The sequence below is a fragment of the Rhinolophus sinicus genome, linkage group LG07, assembly GCF_036562045.2.
Source record: "Rhinolophus sinicus isolate RSC01 linkage group LG07, ASM3656204v1, whole genome shotgun sequence".
Lineage (NCBI taxonomy): Eukaryota > Metazoa > Chordata > Mammalia > Chiroptera > Rhinolophidae > Rhinolophus > Rhinolophus sinicus.
In genome coordinates this window covers 78,967,321-78,987,433 of record NC_133757.1, presented here as the reverse complement: position 1 = coordinate 78,987,433, position 20,113 = coordinate 78,967,321, and the positions used below count along the sequence as shown (strand labels likewise).

General features: G+C 54.8%; 2 protein-coding genes across 8 annotated transcripts in view; both read left to right on the top strand.

Annotated features, from left to right (window-relative positions):
- Positions 1-10,183, top strand: part of KCNN1 (potassium calcium-activated channel subfamily N member 1) — a 28,870-nt gene extending 18,687 nt beyond the window's left edge. For 5 of the 6 annotated variants that reach the window (XM_074337897.1, XM_074337899.1, XM_074337898.1 and 2 more), the window contains 4 exons: positions 2,370-2,480; positions 2,858-2,985; positions 7,241-7,310; positions 9,587-10,183. In XM_074337897.1, the coding sequence (XP_074193998.1) occupies positions 2,370-2,480; positions 2,858-2,985; positions 7,241-7,310; positions 9,587-9,835 (558 nt within the window). In that variant the 3' untranslated portion in view covers positions 9,836-10,183. The remainder of the gene's footprint in view (positions 1-2,369; positions 2,481-2,857; positions 2,986-7,240; positions 7,311-9,586) is intronic. The other variant, XR_012498058.1, reaches the window with a different exon arrangement.
- A 1,396-nt stretch (positions 10,184-11,579) lies between these two features.
- ARRDC2 (arrestin domain containing 2) lies at positions 11,580-18,543 on the top strand. 2 transcript variants are annotated; one of them, XM_019737022.2, is made up of 9 exons: positions 11,580-12,120; positions 14,429-14,860; positions 14,958-15,024; positions 15,234-15,381; positions 15,943-16,045; positions 16,134-16,390; positions 16,555-16,717; positions 16,978-17,129; positions 17,385-18,543. In XM_019737022.2, exons 1-9 carry the CDS (start codon positions 11,862-11,864, stop codon positions 17,436-17,438), a joined length of 1,635 nt encoding a protein of 544 aa, XP_019592581.2. In that variant the 5' UTR covers positions 11,580-11,861; the 3' UTR covers positions 17,439-18,543. The 2 variants fall into 2 exon arrangements, with proteins under 2 accessions (XP_019592581.2, XP_019592582.1); XM_019737023.2 differs by lacking the exon at positions 14,429-14,860 and having other exon boundaries at positions 11,581-12,120.
- Positions 18,544-20,113: the final 1,570 nt, after the last annotated feature.

Here is a 20,113-nt window from a genome sequence, read left to right as displayed (position 1 = left end):
TGGTGCCTTCTCCTTTCCCTGATTCCATCATCAGATTCCCTCCTTCCAGAACATTCTTTCTCTCCAAGCTTCTTTCATCTCCCCCACAAATGCTTTTCAATGTTTTGGATTATGAATTGTCCCATGCACAAGGAATTCCTCCCCAGCCCCCCCACCCCCAGGTAATGACACGTTCATCTGTGAAAAATCAGTGAACGCCAACAGGCCCTCTGACCCCATGCCAAAGTCCATTCCAGGCCTCTTCCTGGGACATGTCCTTCCTTTTTGCAGCACAGAGAGAAATGTTTCTTTCTGCAAAAACATGATGCCATCCCCACCACTGTTTCCTTTCCTCCCAGAAAGGGGGGCTGTCTTGCAGAGGCTCAGCCCAGCCCTCTTCACCACATGGGACTGTCCCCAGTTGTCATCATCTGTCAAAGCCCGAAGCCCAGTCGCTCTGCCTTCTTCACCTCTCATCCCCTCCCATTGGGACACAGCTGGGGGGTCCACATCCTCCTCCCACCCCCACTAGGGCCGCCTTTCTGACCCAGCTGACAGGGCCCCTCTCTTGTAAAATGGCATCATGCACATTTGCTTATGTTACTTTGCGACAATAGAAGGGAAAACAATAAAGCTTGGCCACAATCCCCCCCAGCCCCCTCCCCCAGCAAATGAACTTTACAAACAAACAAAGAAAAGCACTCAGATAAGATGAGGGCTTTAAATACAGAAAACCTTCAGCGAAGTGGAAAAGCTGTGTTCCCTTCTCTGGGACTCAGCTCCTTCCAGAAAATCAGTTCCATATCCAGCCTATATAGCTCGTTCCCTACACATTCATGCCCTGTCACGCTCAGGGCCCTTTTAGCTGCTCTATTAACCCTTTCCTCTTCCATCTGTGCCCCACTGTGTCCCCTCCGGGTCACTGCCCCACAGACTCACCCCCTTCCACTGTCTCACCAACCACGTGTTCCCCATTCTTGAACTTCAAGGCCTCCCACCATGGCCTCCTCTGAGCTCAGCATTTTTGGCTCAACGCTGCATCCGTGCTATTGGGCGGAGCTGTCATTCGCTTTTTCCTTCCTGCGTACTATTCCATGTGCAGGTTTCCAGGATGTTGCTTTGCGCCCAATTGACAGGCCTTTTCCTGAGAACAGGCTCCTGGGTCCTCCTAGGAGCCTCGTCTTAGCCAGGAACCCTCAGCAGGGTCTCCTTGGGGGGCGACTCTGTGCCCAACCTGCCAGGCTGGGCATGTTGGCTTCCGGACCCCACCAGGACGATCAACAGTGTCCCCAGCCCTTGCCCATTCCTTCCCATAAATGTTTCCTTCCATCCCTAACAAAAACTGAACTACTGCCCAGACGCACCCCACCCCCGCCCCGGCCTGAGCCCAGACCTTTCCCTCCTTCCATTCTGTCCTCAACAGCCTCGAGAGGAAGCAACTGGCAGGTGAGGCACCAGGGACAGCTTCCAGTGCAGGAGGGAAGACACCTTCCGGCCCCATCACCTGCCCCTGCCACCTGCCTCCCAGTCACTCCTGAGGCTGATGACACCTCCCAAGTGTCTTGGGCTCCCTGACCCCAAATCTCAATGGCACAAGCTCCTCCCTCCCTTTCTCCTTCCTGCATCGCTTTTTGCTGCCCCCTCCCTCAGACCTGTTTGCCCTTCCCTTCCCCTTGGGACCTCACTCCTGCCCTCTTTCCCCCTTCCCGACCCCACCGGCTCTTGAATGGATAAGTGAGTCCTCTCTGACCTCCTTCCCTAGCCAGGGGTCTGGCTGCCATTTAGGGCATCCTGGGAAGGGTGGTTGTACTCAGCAGGGAGCCCACAAGGGGAGGCATCCCTCCCCTCACTTCCCCACCTCCTGGGACCTGCGCTTTGCCTTTTCCCTCCTTCAGGTGCCCCACTGCGGGCAGCCAGCAGGCCCTTCCCTCGCGCTACCCTTCTTACCTGCCAGCTGACTCCTGTTACTGCTCAATGACCTGTTAGCCTGGTCTCTGTCCCCAACACCCAGACCCCGAAGCCCTGACAGAGATGCTTCTAAATCTTCCCACCTCTGTGGTCATTGGCCCTGAACGTGCCTGCAGATCCTGCCATATCTTATCTCCGAACCTCAGTTTCCCCCTCTGCCCAATGGAGATAAGAGTAGTCCTACCTCCCGGGGTTGTTGGGATCAAATGAGCTAATCTGTGGGACGCACTCCCCAGATGTTTGAAGGATAAAGCAAGTGGGGTCGGGAGTCAGCGAACTACCTCTGTGACAATACTGTGGGCTTGGAGGGTAAAGTCAAGGGTGGAAATCAAGGCAGGCTTCCTGGAGGAGGGAGGGTGTCTTGCTTGAGGCCTGGGACCCACATGAAATGGGATCCTAATGTGCCCCACCCCCTCATGCAGGGGGCTGGTTGCACAGCACTTGTGGTGGCCGTGGTGGCCCGGAAACTGGAGCTCACCAAGGCAGAGAAACACGTGCACAACTTCATGATGGACACGCAGCTTACCAAGCGGGTAAGGACGCCAGTTCCCATCACGGTCACCTCCCCTCCTGGTCATCAAGGGCAGACCCTCCCCACCTTACTTCTGCACACGCCAGGCACACCATGTGTCCACAGGTCACCACACTGTCCTGTGTGTGCCAAGACAACACTGGGCTGGGCCACTTAAGGGAACGTCTGTGAGCCGTGCATAGAGATGTGATGATGGCCACAGGTGGACACCTGTATGCCCAATCACAGCCCAGCTATAGGCCACGCAGTGAGAGGCAGGCATTCTGGGACTAAGCAGCCAGCTGCAACTTATGAACTGTCTGACCCTAGCAGGTCAATTTCTCTGTGCCTTGGTTTCCCCATGTATAAAATGGGGAACTGTTCTTTCTCTGGCCCCAGGTAAAAAACGCCGCTGCTAACGTTCTCAGGGAGACGTGGCTCATCTACAAACACACCAGGCTGGTGAAGAAGCCAGACCACGCCCGGGTTCGGAAACACCAGCGTAAGTTCCTCCAAGCCATCCATCAGTAAGTCCAGCACCTTTCCCGCTCACGTTTCTGTATCCGCCTGGCGCGGAGGCAGCCGTGACCCCCCGGGAGGAGGCCTCAGGCCAGGCCAGACAGCTCAGCATGGCCTTGTCACGGCCCCTCCCATGCCGGGTGGTCAGTTGGTTGGGGCTTGCAGCTTCTGTTGGGTGGGATGATAGGATGGTCAGAGGGAGACACACATGATGGGCCCAACACTTGTCCGGGGAAATCACCTCTGATAAGTCATTGCAGCCCACCCAAAATAAATGGCAGAAAGCATATGTTATTCTCTGGACTAGCCAAAATGATTTTACCCCTTAGACACTGAAGCAATTTCCCCTTTTTGCTTTGGCTGCCAGGAAGCTCAGAATTAAATATGTAGCCTGATCCATATGCTCATGTGGGATAATTAGAAATTACTTAATTCCCTCTGTTGTCCCTTTGTCCTGAGAATTATTTAATCAAGGGTTTTCATCCTTGGCTGCTCATTGGAGTCACCTGAAGGGCTTTTAAAAATCCCATAGGTCACACCCAACATCAGTTACTGTACAGTCTGGGATGCAGCCTGGGTTTAAGCTTAAGTTCCTCAGGTGAGTCCAATGTGCAGCCAGAGTTGGTAAACTTTTTCTGTAAAGGGCCAGATAGTAAATATTTCAGGCTTTGTGGACCAGACACTCTGTCACAACTACTCTGCTGTTGTAGCAGGAAGGCAATAAAGATGAATGGGTGTGTCTGTGCTCCAAAAGAACTTTATTTTCTAAAACAGGCATCTGGCCAGATTTGGCCCACAGGCCATCATATGCCAGTCACCGTCCACTCGAAATATCATGTGGTCCACCATATATAATTTTAAATTTCCTAGTAGCCATATTTCTTTTAAAAAAGCAAAAAGAAGCAAGTGAAGTAAATTTAATAGACTTATTTAGTATATCCAAAATATTATCATTTCCACATGAGATTAATGTAAAAAAATCAATGAGATATTTTAGAAAGTTTTTTTATACTAACTCTTCAAATTCTATTGTGTATTTTCCACTTACAGCTTGTTTTTACCCAGACCACCCACATTTCAAGTGCTTAGCAGCCACGCATAGAATGTATGGGACAGCACCCCATCTAGAATTTAAATGTGGGGATGAGGCACTCAAATCTAAATTAAGTTGAGTCATGTGGTACCTGATTTAAAAGAGTAAAAACATGTTTTTAGGCACTTATCAGAATGTGTGAGTTCTTATCTCTCACATCGTGGGAAACCCCTTTCACCACTGGGCTCCCCCAAGTGAATCAGATGGCTCCCTACCCCAAGAGCTCCCAGGTCAGACTCAGGGGCCAATGAATCAGAGAGTGAGATGAACAGTGTTAGGGTCTGAACTAGTACAGCAGGAAGGTAACTGAGTCAGCTGTGGGGAACAGAGGCAACATGGAGCACACCAGTGTGAGAGGTGGGGTGGGGAGGTTGAGTCCAGGGGAGAGCCCAGGGTGTGGCTGGGGTTACCCAGCTCCTAGGGTCCCAGAAGGTAGAGTGTGACCATTTGCCATGGAGAGACCAGGCCATGGGAGAAGAAGTTCAGGCAGCTGGACTTTAATTTTTAAATTCTATTTAATCATTTTTGCCTCATTTTTAAAAACAGCTTTATTGAGGTGTAATCAACATACAGTCAAGTGCACCTATTTAAAGTATACAGTTTGATCAGTGTTGACATGTGTACACCTGTGAAACTATCATCACAGTGAACAGACCTATCACCCCAAAAGTTTCCTAGTGCTGCTTTCCGTCTTTGTTTATTAGCTAGAAAGTTTAGTCCATTTACGTTTATTGTGTTTGCTGTGATCATTGGATTGATTTTAATTGATAACAGCTCCTACTTCCCAGGACCACAGGGTCCTCTAAATGGGATGATGTGCAGAAATGCCTGTTGTAGTTCCTGGCACCGAACAAGCGCTTGGTGTAACGCATGCTGCTGCCCCCCCCCCCAACCCCGCACCCTCCACAACCCCTGCTTTCTGCCTCTGCTTCCACCATCACCTAAAGCAGGGAGAGGTGCTGGTACCCCACTTACTCGACTTCACTGTGCCCAGGTGTTAGTCCTACCTCCTCATCAGACCTCGAGGCTCTTGAGGACAGGGAATGCTCCTCATTGACCCTTCCCACCTTCTAGTCTCTGCCAGCTAACTGTGGGGCCTGGACAAGTAATGGTGCTACTCTAAGTTTCATTTTCTTATCTGTAAAGTGGAGATGATGGTAACGTGTATCTTCTCCAGGAATGGGGTGTGGATTGAACACAGTTGGGTTGACCAGATGACTTGCCTGTGCCTGCCTGCCACACAGTATTTTCTAAATATAGGAACTGGCGTTGTTGTTATTGCCACCCTCAATATGGTCATTGTGTCATTACACAAGCATTTCCTGCACCAGTCAGTGTGCCAGGCATGGGGGACATAGACATGACTCTGCCCTGGACCTTGCCCCATGGGGCGTTCCAGAACATTCTATGGGGGAAGTAGGAGTGTGAGAATTGAGGAAAGCCAGGTCTTGGGGAGAAGGCAGTATGTGCAGCCAGTGAAAAAGGAAGAAATGGTCTCAGAGAGAGGCTGGACTAAGGAGCATAGCTTGGGTTTGGGAAGTATATTTGTTTCCTAGGGCTGCTGTAACAAAGTACCGCAAAGTACCACTGTCCTGGAGGCCAGAAGACCAAAATTAAGATGTCAGCAGGCCTGTGCTCCCTCTGAAGGTACTAGGGGAGGATCTGTGCCAGGCCTCTCTCCTAGCATCTGGCAGCCTCAGGCGTTCCTTGGCACAATTGTAGATGCATCATTCCAATTCTCCATTTTCGTATGGCGTTCTCCTTGTGTCTTCATGTCATCCTCCCTCTGTGCATGTGTGTCCAAATGACATCCTTTTTATAAGGATACCAGTCATTTTGGATTAGGGGCCACTCCAATGACTCATCTTAACCTGGTTAAAAATCTGCAAAGATCCTATTTCCAAATAAGGTCACATTCTGAGGTCCTGGGGTTAGGACTTCAATATACCTTTTGTGGGAGACACTGTTCAACCCATATAACAGGGACATTCCAGAGAAGCTAAGAATGACTTCCGCAGGGAAGGTGTGTCAGGGCTCGTCGGCAGGGCCCTGGGACTGGAGGTGTCTGTATCCACCTCCGTTTCTCCAGACTGAAGGCTGGGTCCTCTCAGGGAACCTGGCAGGACCCAGTATAGTGGGCCCCCAGGGGCCTCCCAGAGCACCCATCACATGTGGGTATACATGGGTTTAGTTTAGACCAGTGAGGAGAGAGTCCTACTGGGAACCATTTCCCTGGGGCAGTGTAGCTATAGAAGGCATGGAGAGGAAGGGCAAGGCCACACACTGGCTAATTCCCCACCCACTTGGGCAGCTGTCTGGAAGCCAAGGGCACAGAGGCTGAGTGGTAGACAGAAGATCAAATCCTGCTGGGGTACTAGCAAGCAGTGACTTGCCCCTCTGAGCCTCAGTTTCCCCATCAGGAAACATCATGGGCAATTTTCTGGACTAAATGTCACCTCTGGGGCTAGGGACCTGGCACAGGTTGGCAGACAGTAAGGCTGCAGGGTGAGGGCAGCTGCACTTGTCCTGGCTGGGGCTGGGTGGACACTGTCAGAGGGAGGGGCAGAGGACAGATCCATCCGAAAGGGGCTGGCATTGCCCTGGCTGGGTCACTCCCCAGAGTAAAGGCAGCAGTCCCTCGGCTGTCCAGCTCCCGCAGCTCGGCACTGGGGTCTTGCACGTGGGTAAACCGGCAGGGTTGGGCCAAAGCCATTCAGCGCTGAGGTTAAAATTTCCATGTGATTTCTCTCCGCTCCGCCGGGTCCTGCCAGAGCTCAGAAGTAAGTCTACTCCTGGGGGTCAGGGGTGCATGGTGGTCATGGGACAGAGCACATACCTGGAGCAATGGAGGCAGCCAGGGCTTGTGTCCACCCTGTAGGCCAATGCAGGCTTCACCTGGGCCTGGGGATCCAAGTTCCTGGGACATCCTGAATCGGGCTGTGTGGACATAGCCAGACAGTGGGCACTATGGGCGGTGGCTGAGCTCCGCCCAGGTCCTGCTGCCCCCTGCCTACAGGGAGGGAATGGGCTACAGGGGACCTGACTCCAACTCCCGCCTCATCCCCCTGCCCCTGCATGTCCTACATGGTGACCCCGGGTTGGGCAAGTGCATGAAGGACTCCTCCATTAATGCAGCAACCACGTAACCCTACCCACCCATGTGTCTCCAGGCTCCGGAGTGTGAAGATTGAGCAGGGGAAGCTGAACGACCAGGCCAACACGCTCGCTGACCTGGCCAAGGTGAGCAGGGAATGGCTGGGTTGGGTGACTCCTCAGGCCAGTAGAGGCTGGTTGGGTCTCCTTGGAGAAAGGGGGACATTCAGTAAAGGACAGGGCCCAGTTCCTGCCGAGGGATGGACAGCACTGGCACCCACAGGACAGGCAGGTGACATAGGCAAGGGATGCAGGGTGGGCAACACGAGCCACCAGGGGACACCAGCCCTGTCTGCAAGGGTCCACTGTGACCAGAGGCTCTGATTGTAAGAGAGACTCGGAATCTACATCTGTGTGTAAAAGCTACTTTTAACATTGCAGCGATTTTTTTAAAAAATTAGTATATAAGAAAATAGCTTTAATAAAAATATAGTGGGCATAATTGGTGATTTAGTACTTTTGGTATGGATATAAATTCAAATTATAGCATCAGCAGAAAGCTAATTTGTATAGCAATTAAACACATTTCAGGAAATTAAAGTTGATTGTAAGAGCTTTATAAGATCGGTTTGTGTTACAAATGGATTTGTTGGTTCTAATATCCAGTCCTACTCTTTCCTGATTTTTATTCATCCATTGAAAGATGTGTGAACTGACCCAACTTTAGTTAGGCGAGTTCTTAGAATGTTTTCACACTATTCTGAACTCGCTCCTGGTCAATAAATAGTGTATTTCATAAATAGTTCATGTGTGAGCTTTGCTTATTGGCCCCACCCCCTAGTAAATTAATCAGTCTGAGGCTAATTTAATATTATCTTTAGAAGATGTTAAGTCCTATTCTATTTTACTTCTTATACCCAGCTCATTTTGGACTCACTCTCTTCCTCATTATCAAGAGATTGCAAAATAATTTAACATTAACCTACATAAATTTAATTTGGAAAGAAATATCACAGAGGCAAAAACAATCTAGAACCCTGAAGAAATAATTAAATCAGTAATAGAGAGAATATAACCCCAAGAGCATATAGAAATTGTTGGCTAACTAATTGGATGCCACATGATATAATAGCTATAAATATAAAATACCTTGGAAAAACTCAGATACTAGGCATTATAATTTGAATTATCCATAGCATACTTTGTTAGCATAAACGATTAAAATTTGAATTGTTAAGTTATTTAAATCTTGTAATCACGGTGGTATACTCAACATACATTTCACAAAACCTTTGAAGTCTATCTTTAGATTGGATTATATGAGTTTATAACTTTTTAAATGAAACAAGGTTAAAATATTTTCCAATCTTAAATGTTCATGCTTTCCTTCCCAAGGCTGCTGATTTAATTTGTATCTCTCTGACAAAAATAAAATGTATATCCTAAGTTTAAAAAAAAATTGTTTTTTAAACCTCAGAGAGGGCCAAAATGAACCATCCCAGGGCTGGATGCCTCCAGATGTTACCCTCTGGCGCTGGGGGCTGTGGATCGTGAGGCAGGCCGGGGTGAGGGTCAGTGGCCTTAGGAGGGTCCTCGAATAATTTGCGCCCCCTCCAGTGGGGTCAGCCTACCAGTAACAGGAGAAAGGGGCAGAGGGCACGTTAGAGACAAAGGCGTGGAAGCTGGAAGGGACAGGCGGCTGGTACTGAAATAGGCACCTCATCCTGTCTCCTTCCCGCGGAGCGAGGAGTTGGGGGCGGGGGTGTTTTCCCCCCACAGCCGACACTACCCCTTCAATCCTCCCCTCCGAAGCCTGGAAGGGGTGGTGAGCTGCAGTCGACCTGGAAGTCTGGTCACCGCGGAGCTGGGGTTATAGAGACGCCGAGCGATGTTCTAGCGCCACCTCGTGGCAAGAGTGGCATCTGCACCGACGGCTGTCTCCGCGTAGCGGGCCTCCCCTTCCAGCTTGGGTTCATCTGGACAGTGACAGAACCGGTCCCTGCTGGCTGCATTGTGGAGAGCAATAGAACTGGTGGGAACGCCCCGCGGCCTACCATAACAATAATTGCGGTTGTCGTGTTCCCCGGTCTGTGATTGGGTCAGGTCTTCCCAGCAGTCATCTCTCCCTCCAGATCCCTGCCAGACCGGACCGTCTAATGTGCCACGTGGCCAGTTCAATCCATCAGGACAGATCTGGCCACAGCCATCCCTCTCCAGGACCTCCCTCGGCCTTTCCCAGGCCTGCTTTCCAGCAGGGCATTCGAGACCTGTCTGTCTCCTCACTTATTCTCCCACCATTCCCTGGGGTCCAGCAGGAGACCTGCAGGGCTGGGCGTGTCCTACAGTCTCAGCAGTCTCTCTGTGTGTCAGTTCCTTCCTGTCTCATAGGCCTCTTCTCTCTCCCACCTCTCTGTCTCCGGCAGACCCAGAATGCCATGTACGACCTCATGTCAGAACTGCATGCCCAGCACGAGGACCTTGAGGCCCGCCTGGCTGCCCTCGAAAGCCGCCTGGATGCACTGGGCACTTCCCTGCAGGCCTTGCCCAGCCTCATTGCCCAAGCCATACGCCCGCTCCCCCCACCCCTGCCTCCCCGGCCTGGCCTCCTGGATCAGGCAGCCCAGATTCCCCCATGCCAGTGGCCTCCTGTGGCCCCCTCAGATTGCGGGTGACGGCCCCACCCGCCACCAGACCCCACAATCTTGGCCATCGTGTGGCCGCCACCTCCATGCCATCCAGGAAGCCCTGTCCAGTGGCGCCTCTTGGAGTTCAAGGAGCCAGAGCTGAGTTGGGCTGAGCGGCCCGGGGCCTGCTCCACCTAGACTGTCCCGGCTGAGGGCAGGGCTGGACCTCAAGCAAGGGCAGGGGCAACTGCCACAAGCTTCCTTCCTTATTGGAGCTGGGGGAGCCCGGAGCTACCTCTGGTCCCCTAGCCCCCCGACTCTCCCCATGCCCCCGGTGGGCTCAGAACAGCTGGGAGAGGGGTCCTTGCCAGTTCAGAATAAAGCAGGACCCACCCATTTGCTGCTTGTTGTGCGTGGCTGGGGGATACTCATAATTACTGCATGGGAGGTAGACACCCAGCCCAGGGTCCCAGAATGGATGTGGGGATCAAGGTGAGCCAGCCCCATCACTTTCCTCGCTTGGTAATCTCCCAGGTGTGGCTCAACCCTGGCCAACAGGAGGCAGTTGGTAATCAGACACCCTTCCCTTTAACCAGCTGGCTTTACTGGAGTGCCCACTGTGGGCCAGATGCCTGTGGAACACAGTCTAATGGGAGAGGTGACATAGATGATGAGGGCCATTCAGTCTTTGTAGGACATATATTGAGTGCCTGCTGTATACAGGGAATGGGATGTAAATTATCACACTGACTTCATCAGAACATGACCAGGGTAGGATGGGGAAACTGAGACTCAGAGAAGTGAAGCCACCTGCCTGGGGCTACAGAGTGAGGAGGGGTGAGCCAGGACTCAAACTCAGGGGCCCACAGGCCACAGTGAAGAACCCGAATTTGGTGGAGGGTACTCCATGGGGGTCTGGTATGAGTTGGGGAGAGTGTGGTGTGAACCCAGGGTTAAAGTGGCCCCTCTGGAGTGGGTTGGAGGGGAAAGTTCTGGACACAAGTAGAATCACAAAGGCCCCACCAGTACTGGGTGCTGGGTTCAGGCAGGGGTGGCAGGCACTTGGCAGATGCTGGGCCCTGAGTGGGGCAGGGAGGGGATGCCTAGTCCCCAGGGAGGCTAATCTGGGCCCAGCAGAGAGCCCAGGCCCTGGAAGCCTCTGATAAGTCCATGGGCCACCTGGCTCAGGCAGATAGGTGGGATGCAAGAGAGAGAAGGGGGTGGGGAGGGGCAGGTGTGCTGCCGTCAGACCTGGGTTGGAGTCCTGACTCAGCCACCACTGGGTGTCTCTGGCAGTGGTTGCCCCTCTGGGGGCCTCTGTTTCCTCATCTGTAAGATTGGGTGATGAGAATAGGGCATCGTGGCCACCCTTGAGTGCACCTAGTCTGGAGGAGCCACGGTAAACACATAGCAATCACAAACACAGTGAGAAGAGGCATAAAGAAATACACAAGGCCAGAGCTAGACTAGGGGACTCTGAGGAGGTGACACTTGGGCATGTGGGGGAGGATGGGAGAGCAGATCTAGAGAAGGGCATTCCTAGCAGCAGAGCAACCGGTGCAAAGGCTAAGAAGCAAGACCTGAGCTTGGTATGTTTGGGAAACAACCAGGAGGGGGCAGGGACGGGAGGAGGGGGAGGCTGGGGCAGTGCTCCGGGCCAAGGGTGTCGGTTGGAAGATGCATGAGACCACAAGGCATGGCCCGATGGCTGCCTCTGCTCAGCGCCAGCCACATCCGCCCCCGCCCCCGCCCGACTGTGACTCATCAACGCCGACCCTACAAAAACAGGGCCCGCCTAGAGCTGGGGGATGGCAAAGTCAACAGCGCGGGCAAAAGAGTAGCAGGTCCCCGGTGGCCCAGACGGGTCACCGGGTGGACGCGGAGAACCAGAAGTCCGCCCAAGGCCTGCGGCACTTGCACAAGTTCGCAGAGGCGGAAGAAAGCGCGGGGATCCCCCGGGCTGGCGAGGAAAAGCGCTGAGACCCGGGAGGCCTGCAGTGCTCCTGGTGGCGGTGAGCCCCGGCCGCTCCCCACGCCGGCCGCGCTGTCCCGGCGGTGCGCCCAAACCTGGGCCATGCGCTGTGGAGGCGTGCGCACCTTCACACTGGAGCTGGCGCGGGGCCCGGGCGACGCGTACCGCGGCGGGGAGCGGCTGTGCGGCCGGGTGCTGCTGGAGGCGGCGGCGCCGCTGAGGGTGCGAGCGCTCGAGGTGGCGGCGCGTGGCGGGGCTGCTACGCATTGGCTCGAGGGCCGAAGCGTGGGTGTCAACGCGGTGTCCAGCGACTTCGCGGCCGCGGAGACGTACCTGCGGCGGCGGCAGCAGCTACTTGGAGGTGAGCTGCTCACCACCCACCCCATAGTGAGGTTCCTGTGGCACCCTCTCCCCAGGTCTGCGCGTTCCTCTCCAGAGCGAGGAGCCCTTCAACTTAGAGGCAGTGCGGTTAGTGACCCTTCTCAAGAAGTGGGGACCTCCTCCCCAGGATCTGTACCCTCCCAATGGGACAGCCACCCACTTACTCCCTCCAAAAAACTTTTTCCAGGGAACCCCTCCCAGGATGTGGGCTACCCCTTCCGGAGAGGACGCCCTCGACTAGAGGCTGTGCGGTGAGGACCCCCTGTCTGGGGGAATCCCTGGGTGGAGCTGGGAGATCCTCTGGACCCCAGGATCCCGTTTGCCCCAGGCCTGGGGCCCCTAATTCCCAAAGAAGGCCGCCTGTCTAGCTCTGCCAGTGCCCCCTCCCTCAGTTTATCCCGCAGTATTTGCAGGGGCGAATTCTTCCTTGGGTCTGAGGTTCTAGTGGTGTTTGCGGATGATGAGGAGACTTGGGATGGGGTCAGATCAAGCTGCGAGTCTTACATTGCTGTGAACCCCAGTCCCCCACCTTCAGGAGCAGAACAGGGGCCACAGAAAAGGTGCAGAGGACACGGGCATCTTTGGGAGGCCCTGGCCATCTGCTCCTTTATACCCATCTGCCAGGAAGCAGCTCAGACCTGGTTTTGCAACCTTGTCTTAACAGCCCCCAGATGAAGGGGGTCTCTTACTTGACCAACAGTGGAAATGAGGCATAGAGGGCATGGGCAGGAAGGGGCCCCAGTGGCACTTCCCTTCCCTTCCCCTGCAGCTCAAGGGAAATTGGGCTGGTCTCACCGTACAGTTCCGCCTGATCCCATTTACCAGTGGCTTTCTTAAGACACTGGAGAGGTGAAGTTTTCAGAGTTGCTGTGTGACCCCGCCCGTCTCTGGGCTTCTGGAGACCCACCTGTAAAATGGACTGAGGGAAACGCTTGCTCCTTATGAGCCACCACATCCCACACCCTAAAGTCACCTCATCCCTCAACTCCTCTTGGTTTATGGCCTCCTATCCTCTCTGTAGGCTTCATTTGGCCTTGAGAGAAGGTCTCAACCCCTTATTTCAGCCACAGAGGCCCCCTCCTCCAGGCAGCCCCACAGGCTGATCACTGAGTCGACAGACTCAGACTGAACCCTGCCCCTCCCTTCGGGCCTGCTCTGACCCCTACAATGGGCTGACCGCTTCCGGTTATGGCCGTCTCCCCCTGCCGATGCTTCAGAGGGGTCTGGGAATGGCCTGAGGTAGAACCAAAGGGATGGCAAAGGTGAGGGATGGGTTCAAGCAGCAGTGCATCTTGCTACCACCAGAGGGCGCAGGCGTCCCGCAGATCACTACCTAGGAAGCAACTCCCGTCTTAGAAATCCAACGTACGGTTCTTCTCTGGAGAAGCTGAGGCCCCGAAAGGGGTCATCCCGCCCCGCAGCCCTGGACCCGGGGGTGCCTGGACCTTCTCCTGTACTGGACTCTGTGAGCGGACCGAGGCTGGAGGTGCCTGAAGCAGGCACAAGGGCTAGGTCTAGGAGTCAAGTAGGAGTTTGCCAGGGGCTGGAAGCTGGGAAAGGAGCGTCAGGTGGTAGGAACAGCTTGGGCTAAAGCGCTTAGGCGCGACTGAGTTACGGAGCGTCGGGAACGGGTGGTCCGGGAACAAGTCTTTAGGAGGGGTCAAATAGGGGCGACACTGCGATTCATGCACAACCCTCTGAGATAGGGACTGATTTTCTTCCCGCTCTGTGCACGCGGAAACTCAGGCTCCAAGAGGTTGTCACCAGTCCGGGCTCACCCAGCTGAGCATGGTTCGAATCAGAGGAGGGGGGTAGCAGGTGCCCAAGGGGAGGGAGGCTCCACCCACTTTCTCCTCCCTCCTCCATTGCACAAAAGGGAAAATTGAGGTCCGGGGTGACCTAGGCTCTCAGCTTCCCGACTGGGCCAGGCCGTTCCACACCCCTCTAGCTCGAGTTGGATATGCCCGAGTCACCGCTGCAAGTGGTGGCCAGTTGATGATTAAGCCCAGGGACTGAAAGGTCTTTCTGAGTGACCTCAGATCCAGGCCCCACCTCCGGGCCTCAGTTTCCCTTCTTTATCCCCCGGATTCTCGAGAGACTGGTTCTGAGCACCCAGTGTTTCAGTTTCGTTCCAGGATCCACGAGGGTGGGGGGCAGCGGGCCCTGAGTCTGGAGTTTGTTATTTTGCTCCATGCCTGGACGGAGCCACGCCTCTCGCTACTCCATTGGTATATTTTCTTACGGGGGCGGAGTCTGAGTCTCGCCCCGCCCCGCCCTGCCGTATAAAGGCGGTGCCGACGCAGGTGGTGAAGTCTCCGGCCGGGTTAGTGAGTGCGCTTGCGTGCACCGAGTGTATTCGCGTCTGGAGGCTGCTGCGTCTGTACCTCGCGCCGCGCGGCGTCGGGGGTTCGAGGCCAGGGTCTGCGTGTCGCGGGTTCGCATCCCCAGCGAGATGCTGTTCCACAAGGTGAAGGCATTCGTGGTACAGCTGGACCGCGAGGGCGCCGATTCCGTATTCAGCGGCGGCCAGGCGGTAACCGGCCGGGTGCTCCTAGAACTGGCGGGCCCTGCGCGCGTGGGCGCCCTCAGGCTGCGCGCGCGGGGCCGCGCCCACGTGCACTGGACTGAGTCGCGCAGCACCGGCTCAAGCACCGCATACACGCAGAGCTACAGTGAGCGCGTGGAGGTCCTGAGCCACAGTGCCACGCTTCTTGAGCCAGGTATGGCCGGGGACCCCTGCGCAGTGCACGTCCTGTCCTGCGCACCCCGGGAACCTCACACAGCCACTGAGCGGCTCTCTCTTGCTCCTACCTGCAGATACCGGAGAGACTACCACGCTGCCTGCTGGGCGCCACGAGTTCCCATTCAGTTTCCAGCTACCTCCGTAAGTCATCTGGGGTGCCAGATTGTGGGGGAGTCCATTCCAAGTTGGAGGCTCCACTGTTGGTTTCTGCGGACCTCTGAGCCCCAACACTGTCTCACCGGAGAGCCCTCAGGAATGTCTCTGTGTCTCAAACCCCCTAAGTCTTTGGGGATCCCCAACCTGCGAGTCTCTGTATCTTGCCCCCTGAAGCCCCTTCCTTCCACCCCTAGGACCTTGGTGACCTCATTTGAGGGCAAACATGGCAGTGTCCGATACAGCATCAAGGCCACTCTGCACCGGCCCTGGGTCCCCGCTCGCCGGGCAAGGAAGGTGTTTACTGTTATTGAACCTGTGGACATCAACACACCTGCCCTGCTGGTGAGAGGCTGGCTGCCCCTGGAGAGGGGATGGGAGTACCCGTGGGCAGGGGCCTGGCTGGGTGACCCAAACTGACTCCTCAGCTTCTTCACGAAGTCGGGGGCATGGTCCTCAGCTTCTTCACGAAGTCGGGGGGGGGGGGGGGGGGCATGGCAGAGAGGAGGGAAGCAGTCATGGGAATATCTGTAGAGTCCAGGGGAGCCACGTGAATGTCCTAACTGCACCAACTTGCTGTGTGGCTTGGGGCAAGTGTCTCGCCCTCATTGAGCCTCAGATGCTCTGTCTGAAATAGGGCCCAGCCAGGCCTTGCAACAATAACCGATTACTGAGCACTAATTAATTACACACTAAGCACTTAGCTCGTTTATTTTATTCTTAGCTTAATCAGATGGGTTGTATTTCTGGATCCATCTTACATCTAGTTTCTAAATTGTGAAAAGAAACCAGGAAACTGGGCCCTGCCCCAGGCCCTCCCTCAGCTGGGGGTGGTTAAGAAGCCCCACAAGGTCGGTGGTTTGCACAAAGTGACCCATGTATGTTCCTTTCCTTCACCTTGCTCAGGCTCCTCAAGCGGGAGCTCGGGAGAAGGTCGCTCGTTCCTGGTACAGTAACCATGGCCTTGTCTCCCTCTCAGCCAAGATCGACCGCAAGGGGTACACACCAGGTAGCAGTCGGGAGTGGCTGGATTGGGAGGATGGCCAGTGTCAGGGCTGCAGGTGGGGAAACTGAGGCCCCGCCATTCCTCATTGCAGGTGAAGTAATCCCCGTTTTTGCTGAGATCGACAATGGCTCCACTCGTTCGGTGCTGCCGCGGGCGGTCGTGGTCCAGACGCAGACCTTCATGGCACGAGGTGCCCGCAAGCAGAAGCGTGCAGTGGTGGCCAGTCTCTCGGGTGAACCTGTAGGCCCTGGGCGGCGCGCGCTGTGGCAGGGCCGGACACTTCGGATCCCTCCTGTGGGCCCTTCCATTCTGCACTGCCGTGTGCTGCACGTGGACTATGCCCTCAAGGTGGAGTATCATAGAAGGCAGAGGGTGCTACATCTGCTCTGCTCCCAGACAGAGTCCCCCTGGGGCTGGATCTGGGGCCTCCCAGCACAGGAAGGGCCTCTTTCTGTAGAAGGCGGGTGTGGGGAGGCTGCTTGGGCACCCTCCATTGTGGCTCCTTCTTCCAGGTCTGCGTGGACATCCCAGGCACATCCAAGCTGCTCCTGGAGCTGCCGCTGGTCATCGGCACTGTCCCCCTGCAACCTTTCGGCAGCCGCTCGTCCAGCGTGGGCAGCTACACCAGCTTCCTATTGGACTGGGGTCTGGGGACCCTGCCAGAGCGGCCTGAGGGTGAGCACCTGGTTCTGCTGTCCCCGGAGGTGGGTGGGGTGGGTGCCAGGCCAACTCGCTCTCCCCAGCCTTGATGTCCCCATCTGTAATAGTGCACAGTAACAATCATGTTGGCTGCCACGGGTCCCCCCAGAATCCCAAGCTGAGGGCACACAGCCTGTAAGCCCAGAACTGGCACAAACAGGCTCCTGACCGTTGTCCCCAATTCCGGGCCTCCCCACCTCACCAGCCTCACCCCCTTCCTTGGCCTTCACTTCCAGCCCCTCCTGAGTACTCTGAGGTCGTAGACAGTGTGGCAGCCGTGGGACAGAGTCCCTTCCCAGTGCCTCAGGACTCCGACATGAGCCTTGAAAGCCCGTTCTTCGCCTATATCCAGGAGTTCCGCTACCGCCCACCACCCCTGTACTCTGAGGTGAGCTTGGGGATACAAGAAGCCCCCATGCCTCTTCAGGCCCTGGAAGCCAAGATGGGGGTGGGAGACACAGGAGTTTTAAATGTTGATGAAACTCCTATATCTATATGTGTTCAGGGCTCGAACCAGCCTTGAGTCCCTGTCTGCTCTAGGGGTTGCCCCCTGGCTGAGTGTGGGAGTTGAAGACTAAGGGATAGGAGGGGTGTTTCTGAGCCTCTGGTGTCCCCTGAGGCTTGATGGGTTCATTTTCCTCAGGAGGATCCAAACCCACCCTCCGAGGCCATGAGGCCACGCTGCATGACCTGCTGAGTGGAAGTGGATCCCTAGAGGGACAAAGTTACACGTGTGCTTCCAGCCACCATGGACCTCGGGAGTGGCTGGATCAAGAGCAGACCAGCCTGGCTGCACTGAAGTTGGGGAAACCAAGTCTCAGAACAGGGCAGGGCTGTTCTGATATCACACAGGACAGAGGAAGAGCCAGTCTGGGATCTGACTTGTCTGGACTGGGCCTTGTAAGACATCAAATGCCTGGTATAGGATCTGAGAGACTGTTCAAGCCGTCTGTGCTGGCCTGCGGGCAGGGCTAGGGTCCCCTAGGAGCCTCCAGTCTGAGAGAGACAGCCAGACATAAATAGTGCCAGTCTTATGGCTCCAGAGGAAGGCACCAGGCTAGGAGAGTCCAGAGAGGAAGCAGAGGAGGCTTCCTAGAGGAAGGGGCATTTTAGCTGAGGCTTTGGTATATGAATAAGAGCTCAGCAGGTGGGTAAGTGAGAAGGAAGAGAAGTCAGAGAAGGTTCAGAGCTGAGTGATGTTTGGAGACTGCCCCCTTCATCTTAGAACTGGGGCTTAGAGGGCAAGTGCCTCAGTTGAATCACACTGATCCAGCAGGTGAGAGGGCCCAGGAATGAGCCATTCAGAGAAGCAAGTTATAGGAACTTTGCGAGGCCTGTGGGCTGCAGGGGCAGCAGCTCCAGCCTTTGAAGCCTCTGAAAGCTGGAGATTCCTGCCCCACACTGGGACTACCTGGGGGCTTCAGACACAGCTGCCTGGGTGCTAGATGGCCTGGAAATCCAGGTTCAGAGGGGGACATACAAGACCAGCTACATAACTTGCAAATGAGAATGTGGAGCCCGTGTTCAAGGATTATCAAGAATTTCAAGATAGTAACAGCAGAGCATTCAACCAGGTCCAGGGGACAGAGGTCAGCCTGTGTTGACACAGCAGGGCCAGTGTGTTTCTGGAGACCCCTGTGTTTGGAAGGATAAAGTGGGAGGGGGCAGCTGGACAAGCCCCCAACTTCAGAGTCCCAGCCCTGACTGGGGCAGGGCCCCTGCCTGGGATTCAGCATTTCTGATAAGCCTTAAATCGTTCTCTTTTGTACAATTATTTTTTAAAAATAAAAATGTGGAGAAGAGACTGGGCTTATTGGTTTATCTCCACCCCCCCACCCCCCCCCAAGCTGCCGAGGAAGCTGAGATGGCCTTGACCGCCATCCTGGGTCAGGATCTTGGATTGAACACCAGACCGAGGAGGGTTGAGGTACCCATTGTCCAGAAGGGGAAACTGAGGCCCAGAGATACGTAGAGAGGCTGAGCTCGGGTTGCAGCCAGAGCCCATGCTCCATACCTCTTCCTTAGTGTAGTCACAGGGTCTGGAGTGTGAATGGTGGAGGATAGGCAGAGGTCTGTCCTCAGCAAATGAAGAGGGGGCTGGGCTGGGCAGGGGGTTCAGGGTGCAGAAGGATCCTGCCTGAGTCTGGGCTTTTTTTGTTTTTATTGAGGTCTGACTCATATACCATAAAACAAACCATTTTACAGTAAACAATTCCGTAGCTTTAACACATTCGATGTTGTGCCATCCTCACCTCTATCTAGTTCCAGAACAGTTTCATCACCCCAAAAGGAGACCCTGTCCCCATTAGCAGTCACTCCCCATCCCCCATCCATAGACAACCATGTACCTGCTTTTTGTCTCTGGATTTGCCTGTTCTGGACATTTCCTATAGTTGGGATCAAACACTATGTGGCCTTTTGTGTCTGGCTTTTCTCAGTATATTTTCAAGTTTTACCCACTTTGTAGTGTGTTGGTGCTCCATTCCTTTTTATGGCTGTATAATATTCCACAGTGAACGGACTGCATTTTGTTTATCCATTCATCAGTTGGTGGACAATTGGATCGTTTCCATGTTTTGACGATTGTGACTAGGGCTGCTGTGGAGGCACATGTAAGGATTTGTTTGAACTCACTGGGCATTCAGGCAGCCTGTGGAGCGGGAGGTTGTCATTCTCCTGGAGTTGCAGGTGGGGAAAGTGAGTCCAACAGAATGAGGTCTGATAGAGCTGTAAGGACTGAGAGAGCTGCCACTCAGAATTGCCGCTGAAACTCCAGAGGCAATTCTCCCCCAGGCCACCTGACACCCCACTTGATGCTCCCACAATGCCAGCATTCAGGCTCAGCCCAAGTCCAAGGCCCCGCCCCCTGTTCTGAATGCCCAGGCTGTGCCCACCAGCCACCCCAAGGCTGTGAAAACTAATTGGTAGCCCAGGATAGCCGTTGGTGGGGCCACGGAGCAGGGATGAGGGCTGGGGAACCTAGGGGCTGAACTCTGGGAAATCTGGGTTGAGCCTTTGCTCTCTGTGTGACCATGGGCAGGGCACTTGCTTCTGAGCCTCAGTTTCCCTATCTGGGACTCTGGGACACCTTCCCTCCACAGCTTCCATCACCCTCTTTCCTGGTCTGTGTATGGGCCTTGATTTCCAGCTGCTCCTGGTCCTGGGGTCCACTCAGCACTCCCTGTCCAGCAGCAGCTGCTCTGGGCAGCTGATTTAGCATCCAGCTCTGAGCACACCAGACTTGGAGGTCACTGGGCCTGGGAGGAAGGGAGAGCTTTCCACAGCACAGTTACCCAGACCCCAAATCGGCAGCCTCAAGAGGGGGTGAGTTCCCCATTGCCCAGGGTGTGTGAAACACAAGATCCCAGTTTC

Excerpts from the sequence above, each read along its gene's own strand:
- ARRDC2 (XM_019737022.2), top strand. The coding sequence starts at position 11,862 with ATGCGCTGTGGAGGCGTGCGCACCTTCACACTGGAGCTGGCGCGGGGC. Across the intron at positions 16,718-16,977 it reads CCTGCCAGAGCGGCCTGAGG|CCCCTCCTGAGTACTCTGAG; the intron begins GTGAGCACCTGG and ends CTTCACTTCCAG. Across the intron at positions 17,130-17,384 it reads CACCACCCCTGTACTCTGAG|GAGGATCCAAACCCACCCTC; the intron begins GTGAGCTTGGGG and ends CATTTTCCTCAG.